This window comes from Chiloscyllium plagiosum, chromosome 16, assembly GCF_004010195.1.
Source record: "Chiloscyllium plagiosum isolate BGI_BamShark_2017 chromosome 16, ASM401019v2, whole genome shotgun sequence".
In the NCBI taxonomy this organism is placed as follows: domain Eukaryota; kingdom Metazoa; phylum Chordata; class Chondrichthyes; order Orectolobiformes; family Hemiscylliidae; genus Chiloscyllium; species Chiloscyllium plagiosum.
In genome coordinates, this window is record NC_057725.1 from 57,555,494 (window position 1) to 57,576,545 (window position 21,052).

At 41.4% G+C, this 21,052-nt stretch overlaps 1 protein-coding gene across 1 annotated transcript in view; it reads left to right on the plus strand.

The window, feature by feature from the left end:
* The first annotated feature begins 1,316 nt into the window (after positions 1 to 1,316).
* The window catches only part of LOC122557944 (plakophilin-3-like), a 54,235-nt gene continuing 34,499 nt past the window's right edge, over positions 1,317 to 21,052 (plus strand). Inside the window, exons 1-5 of the mRNA XM_043706192.1 lie at positions 1,317 to 1,726; positions 7,550 to 7,635; positions 9,620 to 10,419; positions 12,175 to 12,298; positions 13,403 to 13,607. Coding sequence (XP_043562127.1) covers positions 1,531 to 1,726; positions 7,550 to 7,635; positions 9,620 to 10,419; positions 12,175 to 12,298; positions 13,403 to 13,607 — 1,411 coding nt within the window. The 5' untranslated portion in view covers positions 1,317 to 1,530. The remainder of the gene's footprint in view (positions 1,727 to 7,549; positions 7,636 to 9,619; positions 10,420 to 12,174; positions 12,299 to 13,402; positions 13,608 to 21,052) is intronic.

Here is a 21,052-nt window from a genome sequence, read left to right on the forward strand (position 1 = left end):
TTCTGCCATTTGCTAAGGCCCCAGTTACCAAGTTGCTTTGCAAAAAAAATTGCAAGTGAATTGATCTATACCCAGACAGTAGTGTGCATGATTTAAATACAGCTAACCATTCATTACACTCAGACACAACATTTTTCAGGAAGCTAAGAATTAACAGTATAAATTGTTAATGCAATACTGTCATTTTAAGTTGCAGCAACCTTTTTTCAACAGAACGTTTGAAGTTAATGACATGAAAATGTTAAAAGTTAGCAACACATTTTCCTTTCGATAATCATTACTATTTTTCTTTGTGAACAATATTGAACAGAGTACTGAAATCAATCTTTCAAAGTAGTTATCATTCTTCCTAAGGTTTAGAAAAGGCTCTTGAGATCAATCCGCCCTGTTTTTTAAACCATGAGCACAATGGAATTATTGTGATTGTAATGAGAGAATTGTGGCACCAATTTTGCAATTTTTTTAGGTACATAAAATTTGCACTTTCACTTAGAAAGAGAACTACTGTACAAATAACTGTTACTCGACAATTAGTGTGTCAATTGTTATGTAGTTTGTTGCTCACAGTAAATAGGCTCACTGAGGCAAAAACTAAGAAAATTGGAAAGAGATATCTGGATTAAGAGCTACCGGGTGCTAAACACTCCTGGAAAGGATGAAAGCTGGTCGATGACAGCACCAGAAATACTGCCCAAGAGCTGTGATCTTATATTACCCTTGGTCCTAACAGATAATTCTTCCTTCAGTCCTCCAAAGAGGGTGATGAAATAACACTACAGAAAGCAAAAATGCTGCAGTTTTCGGAAATTTAAAATCAATAAGTTTAACAGCAGCTGTGGAAAAGAGAACCAGAATTAAAACTTTTCAAGCCAATAAATTCAGGAGGTGGCGGTGGAGTGGTAATATCATTGGATTAGCCCTTCAAAGAAACAAATTAATGCTGTGGGAAACGCAAGTTCAAATCTCACCAAGGCAGCTGGTGGAATGGAAATTCGATATTTAAAAAAAGAAAATTGGACTTGAAAACTAGACAGCTTATTGTTTATAAATCGATTTATGAACTTCCTGTCGGGAAGGATATTCTTACGTAGTCTCCCATCAAACTCTGATGACTCTCCTCACAAGCAAACCACCCGGTCCAAGGGATGGGCAATAAAAGTCTGACCATTGCATTCCATTACATTACACATTCCACGTAAGGTCTTTTTTAAAAAGCAAAAAAAAAGCCTGACGCGTTGAATGTGAAGAGGCCACTGAGTACCTTCCCCCGCAAGGCTGAGAGTGAGTCACCTGAGGAAGGTGGGGTTAGGGCGGGTTTGCTCCAGCCCTTTTTTTTTCCTTTTCCTGATGTCACCTTGGCCTCGCCCCACGAAGAGTTGCCGAGTGACAGTGTGAGTAAGTAAGTAAGTAAGTGAGTGAGTGTGTAGGTGAGGGAGAATCTTACTTTCGGATTGCATGGACTAATTTAACGCGCACACCTCTGTGGCTCACTTCTGAGAGTTAACGAAGAAGCAGGAGTACGTTGTGAAGATGAACATGACGCAAGAGAGTTATTTCCTCAAGTCGGCCTTGCCCACGGACGCCCCGATGTCCACCTTGGCCATGCCCTCGGATACCCAGCTCGACCACAGGGACGGCTCCCAGCAGAAGAGCATGAGGGTCCAGGAGCAGGTCCGCACTATGCTCAAGAGTAGCAGCAGTAGCCGGGCCGGCTCAGTCTGTGGAGGTAAACACACACACTCTCTCTGCTTCTGTGTGCTTGTTTAATTGTTTGCAAAAATAAAACTTGTGATTGGCATCTTTCTCCGCTGTCACCCTTAGATACTTAAGTATTCGTCCCACAACTGTTTCTTTCCAGTCATGGTCTTAAAAAAAGAGAGTTTGATGTTCCGATGGTGTTGCATTTGCAATGTGTGTCCTTGCTTGCACGTACTGAGTCGTAGAGAATATTTGAATCTCTGGGTTTAATTTTTTTTTCAAAAATATATTAACACGCTATATCCCAAGGGAATGCTCTCTCTTTTATCCGAAACCGAGCTCAGTAAATCCCCTCAAACCGTGCATGATCTGTATACTGACAGTAGGGAAATTTTGGGTGTGCCTCGCTGTGTAAAGTTCAGGATTGTGGGCAGATCTCATCTTGTACACAGAGGTGTCACTTGCAGGTTGTCCACCTTACCCTTTTGTTGGCAAACATTTAGTCATAACTATTTGTTCCAGATACTCTGTTTGAAATTCATATGGTAACTACATTCAATTTTCTTTCTACTTTTCATATGATCTGAACTGCTTTCTGACTTCTGCATGATAACCACAGTATGGACCCCATGTACTTTACATATGTGGAAGAACATTGCAGAACTGAATAAGAGGTGCTAAACTTGAGTCCTCATTTATATAGATCAGTCACGTTTGTCTAACCTTGTTCACCAGTTCCTTCTCAAACAGAAACTGCCCCTTAGACATTTTTATATTTGTTAATTCAATAGATTAACAAAACTGACCAAAGAAAATTAATCTCCTTTAATAATGATGAAAACAATAGGTCCCTGTAAATTTTCTGTCACTTCTGCGGAGGGAGCAAATGCCTTGACCTTTTCTTGACAGTGTAAACTCAATTTGAAATTACAGTTGGAAAAATGCAGAGCAATGCTACTTTATGGTGTGAGGCACGTTTCAACTTATGAATGAATAGAAACAAAGAGCTGGAAGAGAACAGTGAGGGCTGTTCCATTATAGTCAGAGAGGAACTTATGAATTGTCGAGATCAACAGCTGACATCAAATATTAAAATATGTGATAAAACAATAGCTACCATGTCAAGGTTATGCTCCTGGCCATAAAATTTTCATTCTCTCCAGTTCACGCTAGAGATCTTAAATACCTATTACGATCTCAACAATGCAAAATTAAACTTGCGGTAAGCCATTTAAGTGTTGAAAATTGTATAACATGCCATTTGTCAAAGAGCATTTTGGAATTCTGATGAATCCCATACGCCTGAGATTTGCTGTAACTTTATGATGTAATTCGAAGCTCCTAAAATTTTAAAGTTTTTGATGCATTTATGTATAAAGTATGGGAAAAGATTTTTCTCAAAACTCATGTGGAATCAATAATTACAGATGGCTTTTCATGCATTGTTTGTGTAACCTCACTATTCAGTTCCTGTCAGAATCTCTAAAGTTTTCATGATATAACCATTTGTTTTCTTCATGTGAAGACTGGTGAGCTGTTCTGGTTGTGATGTAACACTCACCTCTCCAGTTTCCTTTAAAATATGTTGGAGATACTAAGAAGAATATAGTAAATAACTTGTTGAAACAAAAACAAATTACTTGAACTCGAAAAATATCAGAAAGTTTGGTTTGTGGAGATGAGATTTTTTCAAACTGAGCACTCTCCTAGGGTAGAGTGTGTTAATATCTCTATCAGGGATTATTCTACTAATGGTGTAATATTGCTGGTGTTCTCTAAATTTTCTGTCGCTTCCAAAAACTGTGGCATCATTTTCGGCAGTCTTAATGTCAAGGGGCCTGTGATATTCAGAGTACAAGTTTTAGAATCTCACTTTCTGAATAAAATGTCTAGCTCCATTTTATTTCTATTGAATAAGAGACAAATATTCGTGAAATGGTTCAGTTACTTGTCCAATTTATTAACTGCAATCTGGAGCATGGCTGGAAAAAGTGTCTTACTTACTTGCTGCCTACTCTATCCATCAAATTAAATTTAGTGCCCCCATTGCGCAAATTCCCAGTACTAAACTGTGAGCTCTCACATTACCACTCCTTCCACATTATTTCAAAAATATTTTATTACAGTTCATTAGAAGACAGTTCCTGAATATCTGAGGTGTTAATACTTGAAGAAACATTCCACAGTTAATAGCTTTAAATTAGTTCCCTACCCAACAATGCCTGGTGAACTTTTAGCTGCCTCATTCAGATTTTTTTGCTGTGTCGCGACTCCAGTTCGGCTTCACTCACTGCAACTGTTCTCAGATCCTTAGTTAGCAGTTCAAGATCTGTCTCAAATACATCAGCGCTTTGTATGGCCTTCATTACCTTATTGTCCTTTTCTTATTACAAGGTTTATATCTTCATTATTCATGACTTTCATAAAGGAAATATGAGAACAGTTCTCTCCAAGCTGAGTTCGAACTGCAACTTTGAAGCAAAAGATGCTTTCTGTAGCAGCAATGGAAGAATGTTTCTCATAGCTTAGTGTTTTGACACAGTGGTTGATTGAACTTTTGAATCAAAGTCCATGGTCACAGTGTGAATTCCTGTGAAATTTCAGGACTTTCTAATGTTAAAATGCATTTTGCAATTTAGAAGTTGCACTGTTCGGTTTCTTCTCGTGAGTACAAGTTAATGTTTAGTTAACCAATGGTGACCATGTCTATTTGTCGTGAAAATTCATCTAGTTCAATAATGTCGTTTGGAGAAGGGAATCTGTTGTCCTTATCCAATCTGGCCTATATGTGACTCCTGACCCAGAGCAACTCTTAGAAACCTGGAAAGCCAATTGAATCAAAGGCAACTTGGGATAGATCACAAATGGTGTCCTTGTCAGCGATATCCATATTCCAAATACGAATAAAACAAATTACTTTTTATTGATCATATAAGATTGCTGTTTGTGCTGAAGCTAGTAAAAATAACTGTTAATTTCAGTAGCTCGTAAGTCACTATAAAACTCAGATTTATCAAGAATATCGATACTGTTCCTTATCCCACTTAAATTTCTAGTCAAAAAGTACAAGAGAAATCTTGCCATCTCATATATGATCTATGTATTCAGTTTAGCTTTCATTCTTGATCAATCTTTACTCTATATTTTCCTCCTTCGGGTGTAATACTGTGGATTATGTACAATTTCTCCTCTCTCAATCCCTGTTATAGTTAAATGCTTTCTAATTCCAATTCTAACATATCTCTGGCAAATCTAAACTGTTCTCGCTACCCTTCCTCCAACAATCTACAATGCTTGCTTTGGAAAAGAAAAGAAAGAGCTCATAGTTTAGCACTGGGAATTTGCGCAATGGTGGCACTAAATTTAATTTGATGGATAGAGTAGGCAGCAAATAAGCAAGACACTTTTTCTAGCCATGCTTCAGATCTCAGTTTAATAAATTGGACAGGTGACTGAACCATTTCATGAATATTTGTTTAATCATCTTTTTAAAAAAAAATCTACAATGATGTTTGAGTTTGCATGGGATGCCACAACAGAGTGTACTTTTAAAATTTAGTAATGTTAAGCTCAGTTGGTTGGAGTTTAGTTCAAACTGTAGTAAGTCTCATTGGTGGAGAAAGTGAGGACTGCAGATGCTGGAGATCAGAGCTGAAAATGTGTTGCTGGAAAAGCGCAGCAGGTCAGGCAGTATCCAAGGAACAGGAGAATCGACGTTTCGGGCATAAGCCTGAAGACGGGCTTATGCCCGAAACGTCGCTTCTCCTGTTCCTTGGATGCTGCCTGACCTGCTGCGCTTTTCCAGCAACACATTTTCAGCTAAGTCTCATTGGTGTAGATGAGGTCAAGCTATAGAAATGCAACAACAGTTTCACGCTTGTTGCCTCTATGACAACATTTTTTTTTCTTTTAGTTTGTACTTGAGCATCATTTCCAAGTCTAATAATGAAACTAAGATTTAGTTTGTCTGCATGTGAGTACAAGGTGTACTTTTCTAATCCAGCACTCCCTGTGATCTGCGCCATTATTATTCCACATTTTCTGAAGAAGACGCATTTTGCAGTGCAACAAAGATGATATTTAGATGCTGAACTATTTTTGGACATTTGTTATCGACAATTACTGTCAAGAGGTCCTTGATTAGTATTTTGGAAAGAATTTAACCTCCGAGTAATAGTTTGTTTACTACCTCATTCCTGGAAAAAGTAGCTCTCTCCACTCTGAAGAATATACAGCACAATCTGTGACCAGCTTTCATAGAGATATGCAGCATGCAAACAAACCCTTTGGTCCAACCCGTCCATATGTAGCTCAGGAAGTGGACCTCAGACAGGCTCAAGACAAACATATGTATTCTTGAGTTGCTAGATAATGCTGAAAGTATGTTGATTCCCTGTGGTGCTTGAGGCAACTAAAGACTTGAGAAAGGAAAGCTTGCAGGTCTGAATGAGTGTTGACAAAGATGCACCAATTGTGAATCAACTAACTGATGAAGAGTTTGTGCCAATGATACTGCAGGGTGAAATAAAAATGAACGACATTCATGGTAAAACCAAAGTTGCAGTACAAAATTTTCATCAATAAATGCATTTAGTTGGCCACAGATCTGATATATGTATTGGAGCAAAGAAGATCTCTTTCTGAGAAAGAGGTCAGATCTGTGCATATGATGCAAGGGAGACTCACTAAAGAAAGACAAACATCAGGCTGCAAGTTTGGTTCAAGCAAGAAGAACAGGCAGGTGATCCTCAGTCCTTGTATAAAGTGCCTGTCCAACTGCTCTAACTCCAAGTACATTGAGTGTCCCCAGAAACTCTCTTAACGGGAATGCTGTTGTCTGAGTCAGCCCGTTCAGTGAAGAGAAGCAGAATGGGATTGTTTTTAAAACTCCATTGTTGACCCTGAAATGTGACCACCTGTTTCTGGCAAGGCCCAGTCCTGAGGCTGCCAGATTAAGAAGGCACAAACTGAACAATGATCCCTGCTGTGCTTTGATTCATTTACAAGATTGCTACAGCTTTTTTGTAATAGTAATCATAATTTCCATGCACTTAGCATGGATGTAGACCCATTAAAGTTAGGTTGGTTTGACGTAGACTGCGACTAAATTTTATAAATGTTTAATATTCATTGTAACTACTTTTTGATTTTTTTTGTTCTGTTGTAATCTTTAATTTTGGAGGAGCATGGTATGGAAGAGATACTGAGTGAGCAGTAATTGGTTTTGAAATTCCATAAATTGGTGTTGAAGGGATTGACGTATAGACAAGAGGATCAATGGTTTGGAAATCTGATCTGTGTTGCAATTAGCGAATGTCGGGTGAGTGTCCTGCCCTAAGGTGAGGAAAGAAAACATAAGATTCAGGCGTTGTGCTTCTAGTTGCAGCAATGCATGTCTTTATGGGCAAGGACAGTCTTAGCATCTACTGAGATGCTGCTTGTTGTAGAATGGTCCACAGATGTTCAGATACTTGTGGTATGGTGGTAGTGTCCCTACTTCTGAGCTCGATCCCACCTGCTCCAGGCCTGTGTCATAACATCTAGGCACAGGCAAATTAGATAATATCTTGAATTTCTATGCACTGTCCCGATCTCCTGTCGGGAATTTACAGATGTTATGCAGCAGCTGTTTAGATCATTCCTGCTGAAGTTTTTCAGCAGGAGATTGGGATCGTTGTGCAAGTCATTGGCCTCAGTGTCTGATCGCTTTTGTTGAAGAGTGGTTATTTCAGCCAAGTACCTGGCGCCTTCACTCGATAATCATATCAATAACCCAGCAAGGGATGAGAAATTGGGAAGGAATGTTTTCTTAATGTAATTAAGAATTTTCCCTTTTTGTGTGTTACCACAGATTCTTTTGGAGTGAGATATCCAGTGGCAACTATGCCAAGCTTCGCCTCCAAGTCTCAAGCCTTTGTAACTGAGAGAAAGTACTCTGTGAGTATACGGCCCCCAGTGTTGTAGTTTATCTCTGCTGTTATAGTTTCACGAACAGCTCAAACATGACTAGGATCGCAACTGAGCCATTATGTGGGTGTAATGATCCTTCGCGGGGGTTGTGGGGGGAGGTAGCAGTCATGTTTCTGCTTCCTCATTTGGGTAGGGTTTTATTTCCTGCAGCAAAAAATATCCATGGCAATAAAAGCAAGGATCTTGGAATACATAATTCCAAACATTGCCCTTCAATCATTTGGAGACCAGACACTGCAGTCCCTTCAGGAATTGTAGCATTTTTGTATAATGCAAATTTACAAGGATGTTGCCAGGGTTTGAAGGTTTGAGCTGTAGGGAGAGGCTGAATAGGCTGGGTTATTTTCTGTGGAGTGTTGGAGGCTGAGGGCTGACCTTTATAGAGGTTTATATAATAAATGAGGGGTGTTGTTAGAGTGAATAGTTAAGGTCCTTTTCCCAGGGTGTGGGAGTCCGAAACTAGAGGGCATAAGTTTAAGGTGAGAAGGGAAACTTTAAAAGGGACTTAAGAGGCAACTTTTTCATGCGGACGATGCTGTGTGGCTGGAATGAGCTGCCGGAGGAAGTGGTGGAGGCTGGTACAATTACAACATTTAAAAGGTACCTGGATGGGTATATATGAATAGGAAGGGTTTAGAGGGATATGGGCCAAATGTTGGTAAATGGGACTAGATTTATTTAGGAAATCTGGTTGGCATGGATGAGTTGGACGAAAGGGTCTGTTTCCATGCTGTTCTACTCCGACTCTATTTGCATTCAACACGTTTACATAATAGGAAATACTTTGTGCTCCAAAATATGTTTGAAGTTTAATTTGTATTTTCAGATTTGAGCTTAATAAAGAGTAGAGTTAGTGTTTGTTGCAGAACATTACAGTATTCTAATATGCTATAGATTCCAAAATGTCAGAACAATTATGGATGTAGGAGATTTCTGCACCTATTTTCAGAAGTTGAAAATGAATTTGAAATGTATTGAAATGAAGTGAAGATCAACCATGATCTAGTTGAATGATTTCAAGGAACTTTGTCCTGTTCCTATGTTCGTTAATTAGTCACTTGCAGCAAGGAACAATGCTCAGAGTGCACTGATTTGGAAATCAAAAGCTGGAGTAACTAATGTTTTCATATATGGCTTGACAATGAGAAGTCTTTCTGGAAATATTGCTCCTTGACTGAAGGTGCAGTTTGGTGATCGGCACTAAAGCTTGTGATTTCTGCACACTAAATATGGGAAGAATATAAACTCAAATCCATTGAGCTTTTGCCAGGGATTAAAGTTGACAGTTCTGAAGACAATCTGAAAAGTAACTACTTTTTTTTTCCCCCAGAGGCTGGGAAAGATAAACAATAAACTAGTTGTCATTGTAAAGACCCATGATAGATTGATCTTACTGGTTGGTGGCAAATTTATGACAAATAATCTCAAAATTAGACAGGAGATTTGAAAAGTTTCTTTACAATTCGAACCATCCTCCATGTACATCCTCTGCCTCAAACTATTGTGTTTTTTAGAAAAAAGGGAGTTAAGTTGCTTATTGGAAAAGGGAAATAGTGAATGAGTGAGATTATTTTATAGAGAACTACTTGGTGTAAATGTGAACCAAAGAGCATGTTTTTGTGCTTAACAAATGAGATACAATTGCTAGTCAGTGGTCCTGATATTGTGCAGGTGGACCACTGGCAGAGAATAGGGCAGGGCAGTACTGTGATGCATACTGCAGTCAAGTAGCTGCCAACATTCACTGGCTGAAAAATTGCTTCCAACTTCATAGATTTGCCAACAACTGTAAAACCAAAGCCCTACGTGATTCAGTACTTATGTTGAGCAGTTGAAGTCAGTGGAGTTGAGGAACATATTAAACATCTGGACTTCATAATTGAACTGTTTCGAGTTTGCTTTTGTGGTGCTGTGCTTAATAGGTTTCAGAGTTATTGGTTTTCTCCCCCAGACTGCCAAGCCATCGATGTACAAACAGGGGACGAGTCGAAACTGGTCGTCTCGTTCAGCCGTGGGGGATTACTCCTTCAAAGGGGCAACCACAGGAGATCAATATGTCAGGCAAAGGGAGGAGATGATCTCTCATTACAGACCCATTTCAATTCATCAGACGTCTTCAAGACCACAGTCCTTCCATCAGTCCACAACGTACAGATATGTCAACCAAGGACTAATGGATCAGCAGGACATTGACAACTTGTCACTACACTCAATGCAGCTGCCTGGTAAACATGCTGAGATCATGAGGAAGAAGCCTTGGTCTGGAGCACAAATGAATGGACAGGCCGTTTACCAAAGAGTAGACGATGGAGAGACCAGCATGATGTCAGATCAGGTTGATAATGGCTATTCATCCTCACGTGGCCGCAATAGCTATAGCACCAACACCTACAATATGAGCCACGTGACCAGTAAATCTCCAGTCAAGCAAATGGGTAATTTGAGCCTGCCTAGATCCTTAAGTGGATCAGTGGGTATGGCTGGTTACGCAGTGGAAGGGATGGAGGAGATGTCTGACCGTCGACAAATCAGACCCCCAGCTCAGCGCACCTTGCAGAGAGTCCAGCAAAGCAGCAAAGTAGCTCGAGGAAGAACAGCTTCAGGTTCCTACTCAACAGTGCAAATGGCACATGCTCCATCGCTTCGCAGTTTGGGCAGATTGGAGGGCAGTATGCGGGAATTGGGAGACCTCCAAGCGCAGGAGTTAGAAGCGACGAGGCTTGATGGATTTCAAATGGCCCAGCTGACGCAGTAAGTCTGCAATTGACCTTGTAAGCGAAGCAGTATTAGCAAGGTTTTCAATTCACTTTGTACGCGAGTGGGGCATTTTTAATCTTTGTTGTTGACTCGCAAGAAACTCAGAAAAACTCTGGATAGAATCTCTAGAGAGAGGGAGAGAAAGACTCGATTTTAGAGATTGATATTGTTTCATCAGAACAAATTTCTAGTTGGCTCATTAGTTGTAAATTGGGAGGGGAATCTATTATTTAGAATTTCCCAGATTCTATAAATAGACCTTTTAAAACTTTTAGGTTGCTTGCATGGCATTTTGGGGATTTTAGTTCTTCTAAGTGGCCCTATCAAAGCTTTTTTATTTGATTGATTTCACAGTCCAATCAATGTCACTGTCTGTTACCTTTATCACTGAATATTTCAATTCTTCTTAATACAGTCAGAGTATTCCCTCATTTTAACAAGCCGAGATGCTAATCCTCAGTAAAAATATTTTTTTAAAAATGAAGCACAATAAATAATTTCTTAGAACAAAGACCTTTGTGATTTTTTGGGGGGAAAAAAACGGGGAAAAAAAGCCTTGAAGGAACAAAAGAATCTGGAAATCTTGGACAAGAAGTTGGACAAGAAACATGAACAAATTACATAGTTCTGTACTAATAATGTATCTACTGTGAAACCAATAAGAGGAACAGGGTGTAAGAATTAGGATGCGAGAGAACGCATTCAGATTGTCCAGAATTTTCAAGAGTGTTATTCACCGAGAAGAAAGGGATTGTGTTTAATTTCATGTGTTTCCAAATCCAAACGTATTGTGATGCCACCCACCTCGTAAAGCCATTTTTGAGTTAGTGATGCCATTACAGCACACCCACAAATAAAGTCACAACACAGAGAGGCCATTTGGCTCTCTAAAACTGGTCATTAATAAAACAACTTATTTAACTGCTCAGTTACATAGCAAGCTGGTCAGTCCTGGATTTAATTGAGCTGTGCTGAGTAAATATTTTTTTGGAGACCTGCAATTAGCCACGTCACCTATAGCCTATCAAAAGGCCATGATTGGTAGACATTCTCTGGGAGAAAGCACTCTTGTGTGAATGCTCCATGTGGAGAGAATCTAGCTTTGCTATGATCCTCTCCACGAAAAATAGCTTTGTAACCTGCATCGTTTGGACTTGCACCGGGAGGCCCCGCAGGAGGCGCAGGTTCAAATCCCAGCGAATGCATGGCAGATTTCACTTTCCATTCTTGCCACACACTGTATTTGTTCTTGTAGCGCAGAGGTAGAGTCCAGGCCTCTGGGACAGGAGACTTGGGTTCAATTCCCACCTACTCCAGAGGTGTCCAAATAACATCGCTGAACAGGTTGGTTAGGAAAATACCCAGTGATAGGGGTGCACAAACCATCTGTCCCAGGCCGGGACTAGCCTTTGTACGTTCTACAGTAAGTGATGCTCCTTTCCAGTCCGGCTTCCTCAGTTATTATAGGTAGTTTTGTAAGTTATGGAATGTTTGAACTTTGCACTCTTGCTCCTGGGTCTACTTGCCTTGCGCCCCAGCTTGGAAATGTAGACAATCCACCTCACGGAATTTTCCCATCCGCTTATTATTTTAATGAGTTGAAAGTTTTCTACAACCATTGACGCCCAGTATCCCATTCCGCACAGCTCAAGAGCAACCTTTCAAAATCTAGCCCGTAACTCCTTGTTTGCCGCTAATATGTTTCGGCAGATGTGTTTAGAAACCTGAACTCGATATCGTTCTCTCTAGTTCTGATGGTTTGGACCTGCCGACTGCTGTCAACCTTCTGAGCTCTCCTGACGTTAAGAATCAAGTGATTGGAGCTGGATATATCCAACATGAATGCTACCATGATGCGGGTGCTAAAGAGCAAGTAAGAATTGGTGACTATGGCGAATCAGTGAAATGCTTTGAGTATTTTCCTTTAAGTTCCTGTCGCTTATCACTCTTTATTCTGAAATTCTTTTAAATTGAAGTATTGCTGTAGACATTCTGTTACATGTAGCAATATGTCACTTGTGTTATCTGTGTGAGTGCTATTCTAGCCTCTTGCAGATCCTTGATTTTTAATTACTCCACCATAAGTCATCAGCTGCCAAGGCCCTAAGCTCTGGGATTTGTCCCTGAACTCCTGCAATTCACCTTGCTTCTTAAAGATATTCCTTTTAAATCTACCTCTCTGATCAAGCTTTTAACTATCTTCCCAAATATCTCCAGTGAGGCTCAGTATCAGGATATATTTGATAACGCTTCTGTGAAAACCCTTGTGATATGTTGCTTTATTAGAGACAGTATATGGGAATGAATTGTTGGGTGTAACATTCACATATCCCCTTGTTATTTGAACAGGCTATTTGCAAACATATACCCCACCAATCCTCCAAAGGTGTGTTGAGAAAATACCTGGCAAGACATGTCCAGATATAAGTTGGTATAAGTTTCGTAACAAATGAACTTGCAGAACAACATTATTATTATAGTATAGAAACATAATGTAAAATAATGAAAACGTCACACCTCTATGCTAATAAGTCATGCTTTATGAAACAAAATAATCTTTATCTCCTTCAGCATCTCCTAAATTTCTGAGTCTGGCCAGAGTTCTTAGCTAAACCTTTTCTGTCAAAGGAAGCCCAACTTTATGTTGTGATTTTTGCTGATCCTGACTGACTGCCTTTGGTCTTAATCATCTGATATTCAGAGCCAGGCTAGAAGACCTCAGTGCCCAGAAAAATTAGCAGACAGATTAGAACATTGCTTATTGTTATAGATCTATGGCAGAATGTTACCAAAGCTTAAATACAAATGAGAGAAACTCAGCAGCTCTGACAGCATCTTCAGGGAGAGAAACAGACTTAACATTTTGAGTCCAATAAGACTTTTCTCGAGTCCTTTAGTTGGTAAAGACGAGTTAGAGGGTTGTAATGACCAAGCCCGGTATTACAAGTGCTAACATTGGATAGTTTTCCCTTATTAGGCTTATAATTTGAAGGCCATCTCGAAGCTTGCGAACCTCTTCAATCACGATGCGTTGGAAGTGCAACAGAGTGCGACAGCAGCAATGCGCAACCTGATCTATAACAACACCATGAACAAACAGGAGCTGGTCAAGCAGAATGGAATCCCCAAGATGATGCAGGCAATCAAAAGCATTGATGAAGAACTGAAGGCCAACATCACCGGTAAGTTTAATTCCACCCTTTTATAAGTTAGTTCGGTCCTTGAGCCTGTGAGTGATGGTATGGTAACTTGTTGAGTATACTGCAACAAAGACCAAAGTACAAATTTGTATTTCCATCTAAACCCATCACGGGTCTGAACGAACCTACTTGGAAGGACATTAAATTTATTTGGGTATTTACTCTTTACCCATCTTCAGATGTCATTAGATAGCAATGGTGAACCAATCCAAGGATTGAAAATAGCTTTATTAAAAAAAACCCTCATATTTCATGTGTTTTTTTTTCTGGCTGTGAGCTAGAGCCATTAATCAAAATTGCATTCACATTAATTAAGTAGTAATTAAATTTGCATGTTACCTCATGGTCCTGCTGTGCCAATTTGCAAACCTGTAAGCCAGCCTAATTTATTGCGGTTTATGGTGTAATGTACCTTTTTTTTGACTTCAGGAATATAAACTGGGAATGCTGAAAATGACAAGATAACCTCTTCTGAGTGCTTTCCTTTTAAACCTTGTATTTTATATGGATAAATTGTGCGCTTTATTTCGTTTACAGTTCTGCGTGTCAGAACCCGTCATCCCCTAGTCTGTAATGTGTAACCACACCATAATAAGCACTTCTCCCCCACCGCTCCCCACCAACTCCCAGCACCGCCATCATCTCCAATCTGTTGCTGTCCCTGCTGACATTCACTGTAAGTTCATCTTCAACAACTACTTCTGAAGAAGATTCATATGCAGACTTGAAATATTAATTTTCTTTCTCCACTGATGCTGCCAGACCTGCTGAGTTTCTCCAGCATCCTCTGTTTGTTTCAGACTTCCAGCACCTGCAGTTCTTTGTTTTTATTCAACAATTGTGGGTGGCACGGTGGCACAGTGGTTCAATTCCCGCCTCAGGCGACTGACTGTGTGGAGTTTGCACGTTCTCCCCGTGTCTGCGTGGGTTTCCTCCGGGTGCTCCGGTTTCCTCCCACAGTCCAAAGATGTGCAGGTCAGATGAATTGGCCATGCTAAATTGTCCGTAGTGTTAGGTAAGGGGTAAATGTAGGGGTATGGGTGGGTTGCGCTTCGGCGGGGCGGTGTGGACTTGTTGGGCCGAAGGGCCTGTTTCCACACTGTAAGTAATCTAAACTACATTCCAGACTATAACAGTACTGCATCAGTGTTCCTTACTTAACATGTAAATACACTTTTCCACCTTCCAATCTCTTCCCTAATCACTAACTATAGCCCCACAAGTCTGTAACTCAACCCCCCCTTGTTTGTGTCTATAACTCCACCCCCACCAAACGCCTCTTAGCCAGTAAGTACTTACCATCAATCCCTCTACTCTCCCACAGTCCAAAAATATGCAGGTTAGGTGAATTGGCCATGCTAAATTGCCTGTAGTGTTAGGTGAAGGGGTAAATATAGGGCAATGGGTCTGGGTGTGTTGCGCTTCGGAGGGTTGGTGTGGACTTGTTGGGCCGTAGGGCCTGTTTCCACACTGTAAATAATCTAATCTAATCTAATTGTAACTGCAATTGCCCATCTACTCCAGCCTTTTACCCAAACCACAATTAGTGACCTCGAGTCTAACTATACCTCTGCCAAATACTCATCTCTCTAGTTTGTATTCTTACAGTCTCCCCTTCTTTACAGCTAGTTAAATCTCTACTTACTTCTGTGATGTGTAACTTTCCTTTCGTTATTTCCCCTTCTAACCTTCATCATTCTGTGATTTTCCTTTTTCTCTCGTCTTCCTTCTTTCTTTTATCTTTTTTTCTGTCTCTCTCTCTCTCTCTCTCTCTCTCTCTCTCTCTCTCTTTCTGTAATGTGACCGTAACCACCTTAATTGTTAATTGTGGTGATAGTAACAGCAGTGTTCAGTATCATACTGTTAGAAGTGTACCTTTTGCCAACAATGGATTAAATTTCTTCAAAGCTAAAACAACACTGCTCTGTGTGCATGACAAATATCCTGAGTTCAGCAATTATGCCTTGGGCTGGAGTTGTACTGGATAAGCTCTGAACTTTCACTGGCATTGCTTCTTGAAGCAGTGCCCTGATGCCTGACTGCTTCATTGAGGGTTCTTGTAGTCTGGTGAGGGGTACTGCTGCTTCTGCTCGAAGGCGTGTTAGCACAAAAGTGGCAGCCTCCCCCTGTCCATTTGTTCTGTGGGTGATCTTTTGGACTGGCTGAGAAGGCAGGTTCAAAGAAAACAGATGGACACAGCTAAGATTCCTGCTACAAAGTGCTGCAGTCACAACACGGCAATGCTTTCTGAAGGTCATGTGGAGTGTTAGCAAGATAACCGACCAAACGCTGGATGGATTTGGCTTCAGACCAGTTAATGCAGTCATACCTTGGAGTTTTCTGGTGTGTAAAATACCAGAGAGAATGTATTGCTGGGGGTTGGAGCGAATGAAAAGAATCCAGGATTGCTTAACGTTCAAGAGGAATGTTAAAAGAACCAAATATGTAATTTGAGGAAGCTTCTGTCTGAGTGATGATGTCAAGCGAAAGAACAGTCCAAAAAATAACCTCCTTATTGATACCAGAGTTTGCAGACTTACCAAGCTGACGGAATGTGAGCATCCTCACCATGCTCTAATTTCAAACATCACTCTCTGTCAGAGCCGCTACTAAACGGACAACTTGAGTCTGGTCGGAGCTGGTTTCAGCTGGGCCTGAATTTAGTGTGTTACACTTGACCACTGCATTTCACATGAGATGTGAGAACCTTTGAGGAGATCATAGCAGCAATGGAGAAACCTGGGTGCAGAGCTTGCCAAACTCTGCTCAGCGTGTCGCTAATCCTGAGCCGTCAGAGACCTCCACAAAGGTGGTCAATCTGGAATGGCAACAGAAGGAGAATAAGGTTCTGCCCTTACTTGCAGAGGTGATGTGTGCCTTTTGAAAAGAGAGAGAGAGCAAGATATTGGAGACTTCCATATCAAACATGAGAAGCCTCAGGCCTATACTCTGATGCTCAGTTCCTATGGAAAGAGTGAGTCACCACAGACCAGACAGAAAACAGAGGCCACGTTTGCCTTGATCCACCCTGCGCAGGGTAGAGACGACCCTCCCTGTGGCTGTTCAGTGGCTCACTGAAATGCTGTCCAGCTTCTCGCTGGCATGGGATTGTCGGTGAGGCCTTGAGAGGGAAGGTGGTGAAAGGGCATATGGAGTGGGCATGCTGCTAAAAGGCCCTCCCATCCTGCACTTCCAATCTTCTCAGGAGATCCCTATCCTCTGGAAACCTATGCTGTATGGAGTGATGCGCGTCTCTGATCCTGAATCACACCTACAGTAACTTTGCACCAACGTGGATTCTGTTTTATTGTAGCTCTCCATGAGCAATGCGGCTTCTTACAGGTGTCAAGAGCCATGTGCTTGGACAATAACCCTTGACTTTAAGAGACTGACTCTACTAGGAGTTGCAAAGACCCTTCCTGTGGTCACAATCCAACTGAAGATGGAAGGAGATTCTTTTGTCTTGACAAAGTCTGCTGGTTGATCAGAGGTCACTTGGATTATCATGTGTTCAATCTATGACTCTGAACGTGATGGGAATTCAACCATTCCAAGCCCTGTCTGCTCTGTCTGGCCTTGACATTAACAGTTACCTTAGAGAGATACTTGTGCAAAGCAGATTGAAATCTGACAGCTAGCAATCCCTTCAGATGAAAATCACGACTGTTGCGATCTTGGCAGCCAATGGCAAGATGTGTCCTCTGGGTGCAGTGGGATAGAGACCTAGTTCCAAAAGAACCCAAATGTTGCCCATGATCTTCCCTGAAACACTCAGACATTGCTCGTCCATTATCTTGAGAAAGCTGATTCCTATCCACCCCTCCCCCACCCACCCCAATATAAAAGCCGAATATGTTGATCCTGGCAATCTGAAATCAAATAGGAGATGCTGGAGAGCTCAGCGTTATGTAGAGAGAGATACTGAGTTAACATTTTTGAGTTCGATATGATCTCTTCAGAACCTGACTCTGTATATTGATTGGTTGATTGATTGATTAATTGTGACGTGTATCGAAGTACAGTGAAAAACCTTGTTTACAAGCAGTACAGGCAGACCATAGTAAGCAAGGATTTGCAAACCAAAAAATCTTAAACTGAGGCATACAGGTGTGCACTCAACGTGATCCACATTAGCAAGGTCAGCATTATTTGAGGCTAGAGAATCCATTCATCAGTCTAATAATGGCTGGAAGAGTATGTGTGTGCGTGTGTGTGTGTGTGTGTTCGTTCGTTCGTTCAGGCTTCATTATCTTCCACCTGATGGAAGAGGTTATAGGAGAGCATTACTGGGGAGCAATGGGTCTTTGATGATGATGGCAGCCTTTCTGCGGTAGTGAGTCATGTAAGTGGACTGCATGGACATTGGCTTCCATGATGGTCTGGGCTGTGCACACCACCTTCTGTAGTTTCTTTCAGTCCTAGGCAGAGCAGTTTCCATACCAGGCCAGGATGCACCCAGGCAGTGTGTTTTCTATGGTGCACCTGAAGAAGTTGGTGAGGGTCCTTATGGACATACCAATCTTCCTCAGCTTCCTGAGGAGGAAGACGCTGTTCCTATCTCTGCTGCCTAACTTGCTGAGCTTCTCCAACAATTTTGCTTTGTGACCTCCAGTTCAGGGTCTCCCTCCCCTTGAGTTGGAGTTGTTTCCAGCCTTTTTGCAGTGCGGAGTAGTATGTTTCTGAATCTCTTGCTCTGCATCGGAGCTTCAATGGAGTGCTACATAGTTCCCGTGATGAAATGAAGACCGATAATTGGAACGTACATGTCAGTCTTAGTGACATCCAATGTAACAATCATAACGTCCAAAGTATTGAAAGCTCTAAACATGTTCTCTGAGTAACAGCCTGTCAAATAGGTAGCGGTGGCTCAGTGGTTAACACTGCTACCTCACAGTGCCAAGGACTCAGGTTCAATTCCAGCCTCGGACAGGTGTCTGTGTGGAGTTTGCACATTTTTTCCTGTGTCTGCGTGGGATTGCTCCGGTTTCCTCCCACAGTCCAAAGATGTGCAGGTTAGGTGAATTGGCCATGCTAAATTGCCCATAGTGCCCATGGATGTGTTGGTTAGGTTCATTAGTCAGGGGAAATGTAGGGGAATGGGTCTGGGTAGATTACTCTTCAGAGGGTCAGTGTGGACTTGTTGGGTTGAAGGGCCTGTTTCCACACAGTAAGGATTCTAGATACAAGGAACATTGCAGAATTGGTCTTTAACCTCCTTCCAGCCTGACTTTGGTAGAGCAATGTCTTCCCACTCTGCTCTCATGGTCCACCCCCCACAAATCCTGGCATGTTTCGCACAGTTTGTGAAACCCATAAGCTGTGTTTAAAGTCTGAATTGACTGCATCTTAGAATAATTGAATTAGAGATCTTGCAGATTCACTAGGGCTTCCTGTGCATTTCTGAACATGCCCAACCAAGGCCAGAAGTCAGCAGGACTAAGTCAGACTTTTGACACGTTGGCCCTCCTTTTTGACAGATAAAACTCTGCCTGTTTTTGTATCCCAAATCCTGACTCAAATATACCTGAGTGACCTATCGTATAGTTGTTATTAATATAGATCTGATAAAATGTCTAGACTGGAATTGAACCATGCCCAGAGCAGACAGGAACCATCTATACCGGTGAGGTTCAGAAATACTGAATGTGGTCAGGAATTTGTTTATTGTAATTTAAGATTGACCTCATGCGGGCCTGACAGGAACAACCAAAGGGCTGGATATGGCCCGCGGGCCGTAAAATGCCCAGGTCTGCTCTAAACCTTTCCTATTCATGTACCCATCCAGATGCCTTTTAAATGTTGTAATTGTACCAGCCTCCTCCACTTCCTCTGGCAGCTCATTCCATACATGTTTATGTGTGAAAAAGTTGCCCCTTAGGTCACTTTTAAATCTTCCCCCTCTCACCCTAAACCTATGCCCTTTAGTTCTGCACTCCCCCACCCCAGGGAAATGACCTTGTTTATTTATCCTATCCATGCCCCTCGTAATTTTGTAAACCTCTATAAGGTCACCCCTCAGCCTTCGACGCTCCAGGGAAAACAGCCCCAGCCTATTCAGCCTTTCCCTATAGCTCAAATCCTTCCGTAAAATTGCTCATTGAGGATATATTAGTAGACTTTGAACACAACACTGAAACTACATTCATCTCCTTCGTCCCTGGGTGGGGTGTCACAAAGAAAGGCGAATTTGATTTTAATCTCCTCGTCGGTTTAATGCCAGGTGAGTCACCAATAATCTTAGGCTGCATCTGAAAGAGAGAAATGCTTGATTGTGTGGATGGTTCGTGCCTCATTGTGAGACATAATTTATAAGACTTTGAAACTGGAAGGGAGAAACCAGGTTGAGCAGAAAAATGAGTCAGCGTTGAGGTTTGGAGATTAAGAGCTCCATCTAAGTTTAAGAGTGATTTTTTTTTTTAGAAAATCTGCTGTAGTTTCCCTTTTCTGGTTTATGTAACTGAATTTACATTACTGCTTTGTCATCACAATTCTGCATAAACGCATCCTTCTCAGGTTGTCTCTGGTTAACAGTTATATCAGCTCTTCTTTTTATTCTCCCACCATATGTTATCTCGAGCTTTCAAGTAGCACCTCTGCTGCTGAGCAGCTAATTCTACAGATCAGAGATCCAAGTTTAACACTTTCAATCTATTGGATTTGGTGCCACCCTGCAAGCCTCTTGCCTACTGAGACATCATAGTAACCTGTGGACCTTGCTGTAATTGTATGAATGGTATTAGGGGTTTGCATTATCAATCCAATATAATGGGGGAGGTGACAGCTTAGTGGTATTATCACTGGACTGTTAATCCAGAGACTCCGGTAATGTTCTGGGAAGCTGAGTTCAAATCCCACTACGGCAGATGGTGGAATTTGAATTCTATGAATATCTGCAATTAGGAGTCTAGTGATGACCATGAATCAATTGTCAGGAAAAGCCCATTTGATTCACTAATATCCTTTAGGGAAGGAAACTGCCATTTATCTGGTCTGGCCTATATGTGACTCCAAATCCACAGCAATTAACAATTAGGGATGAGCAGGAAATGCTGCCCTAATTCCCACAAATTAATAAAAATGCTACCAAAATGGCATAGCATTGGATTTACGTTAGGGAGTGTTCATACTCCATTTTTCCTCTCCCCCAACCTTCATTTATTAATCTGTTGTCAGTTGGCCACTAAGAACTAGAGCTGGAAATGTGTTGCTGGAAAAGCGCAGCAGGTCAGGCAGCATCCAGGAAACAGGAGAATCGACATTTCGGGCATAAGCCCTTCTTCAGGAATGAGGAAAGTGTGTCCAGCAGGCTAAGATAAAAGGTAGGGAGGAGGGACTTGGGGGAGGGGCGTTGGAAATGCGATAGGTGGAGGGAGGTCAAGGTGAGGGTGATAGGCCGGAGTGGGGTGGGGGCGGAGAGGTCAGGAAGA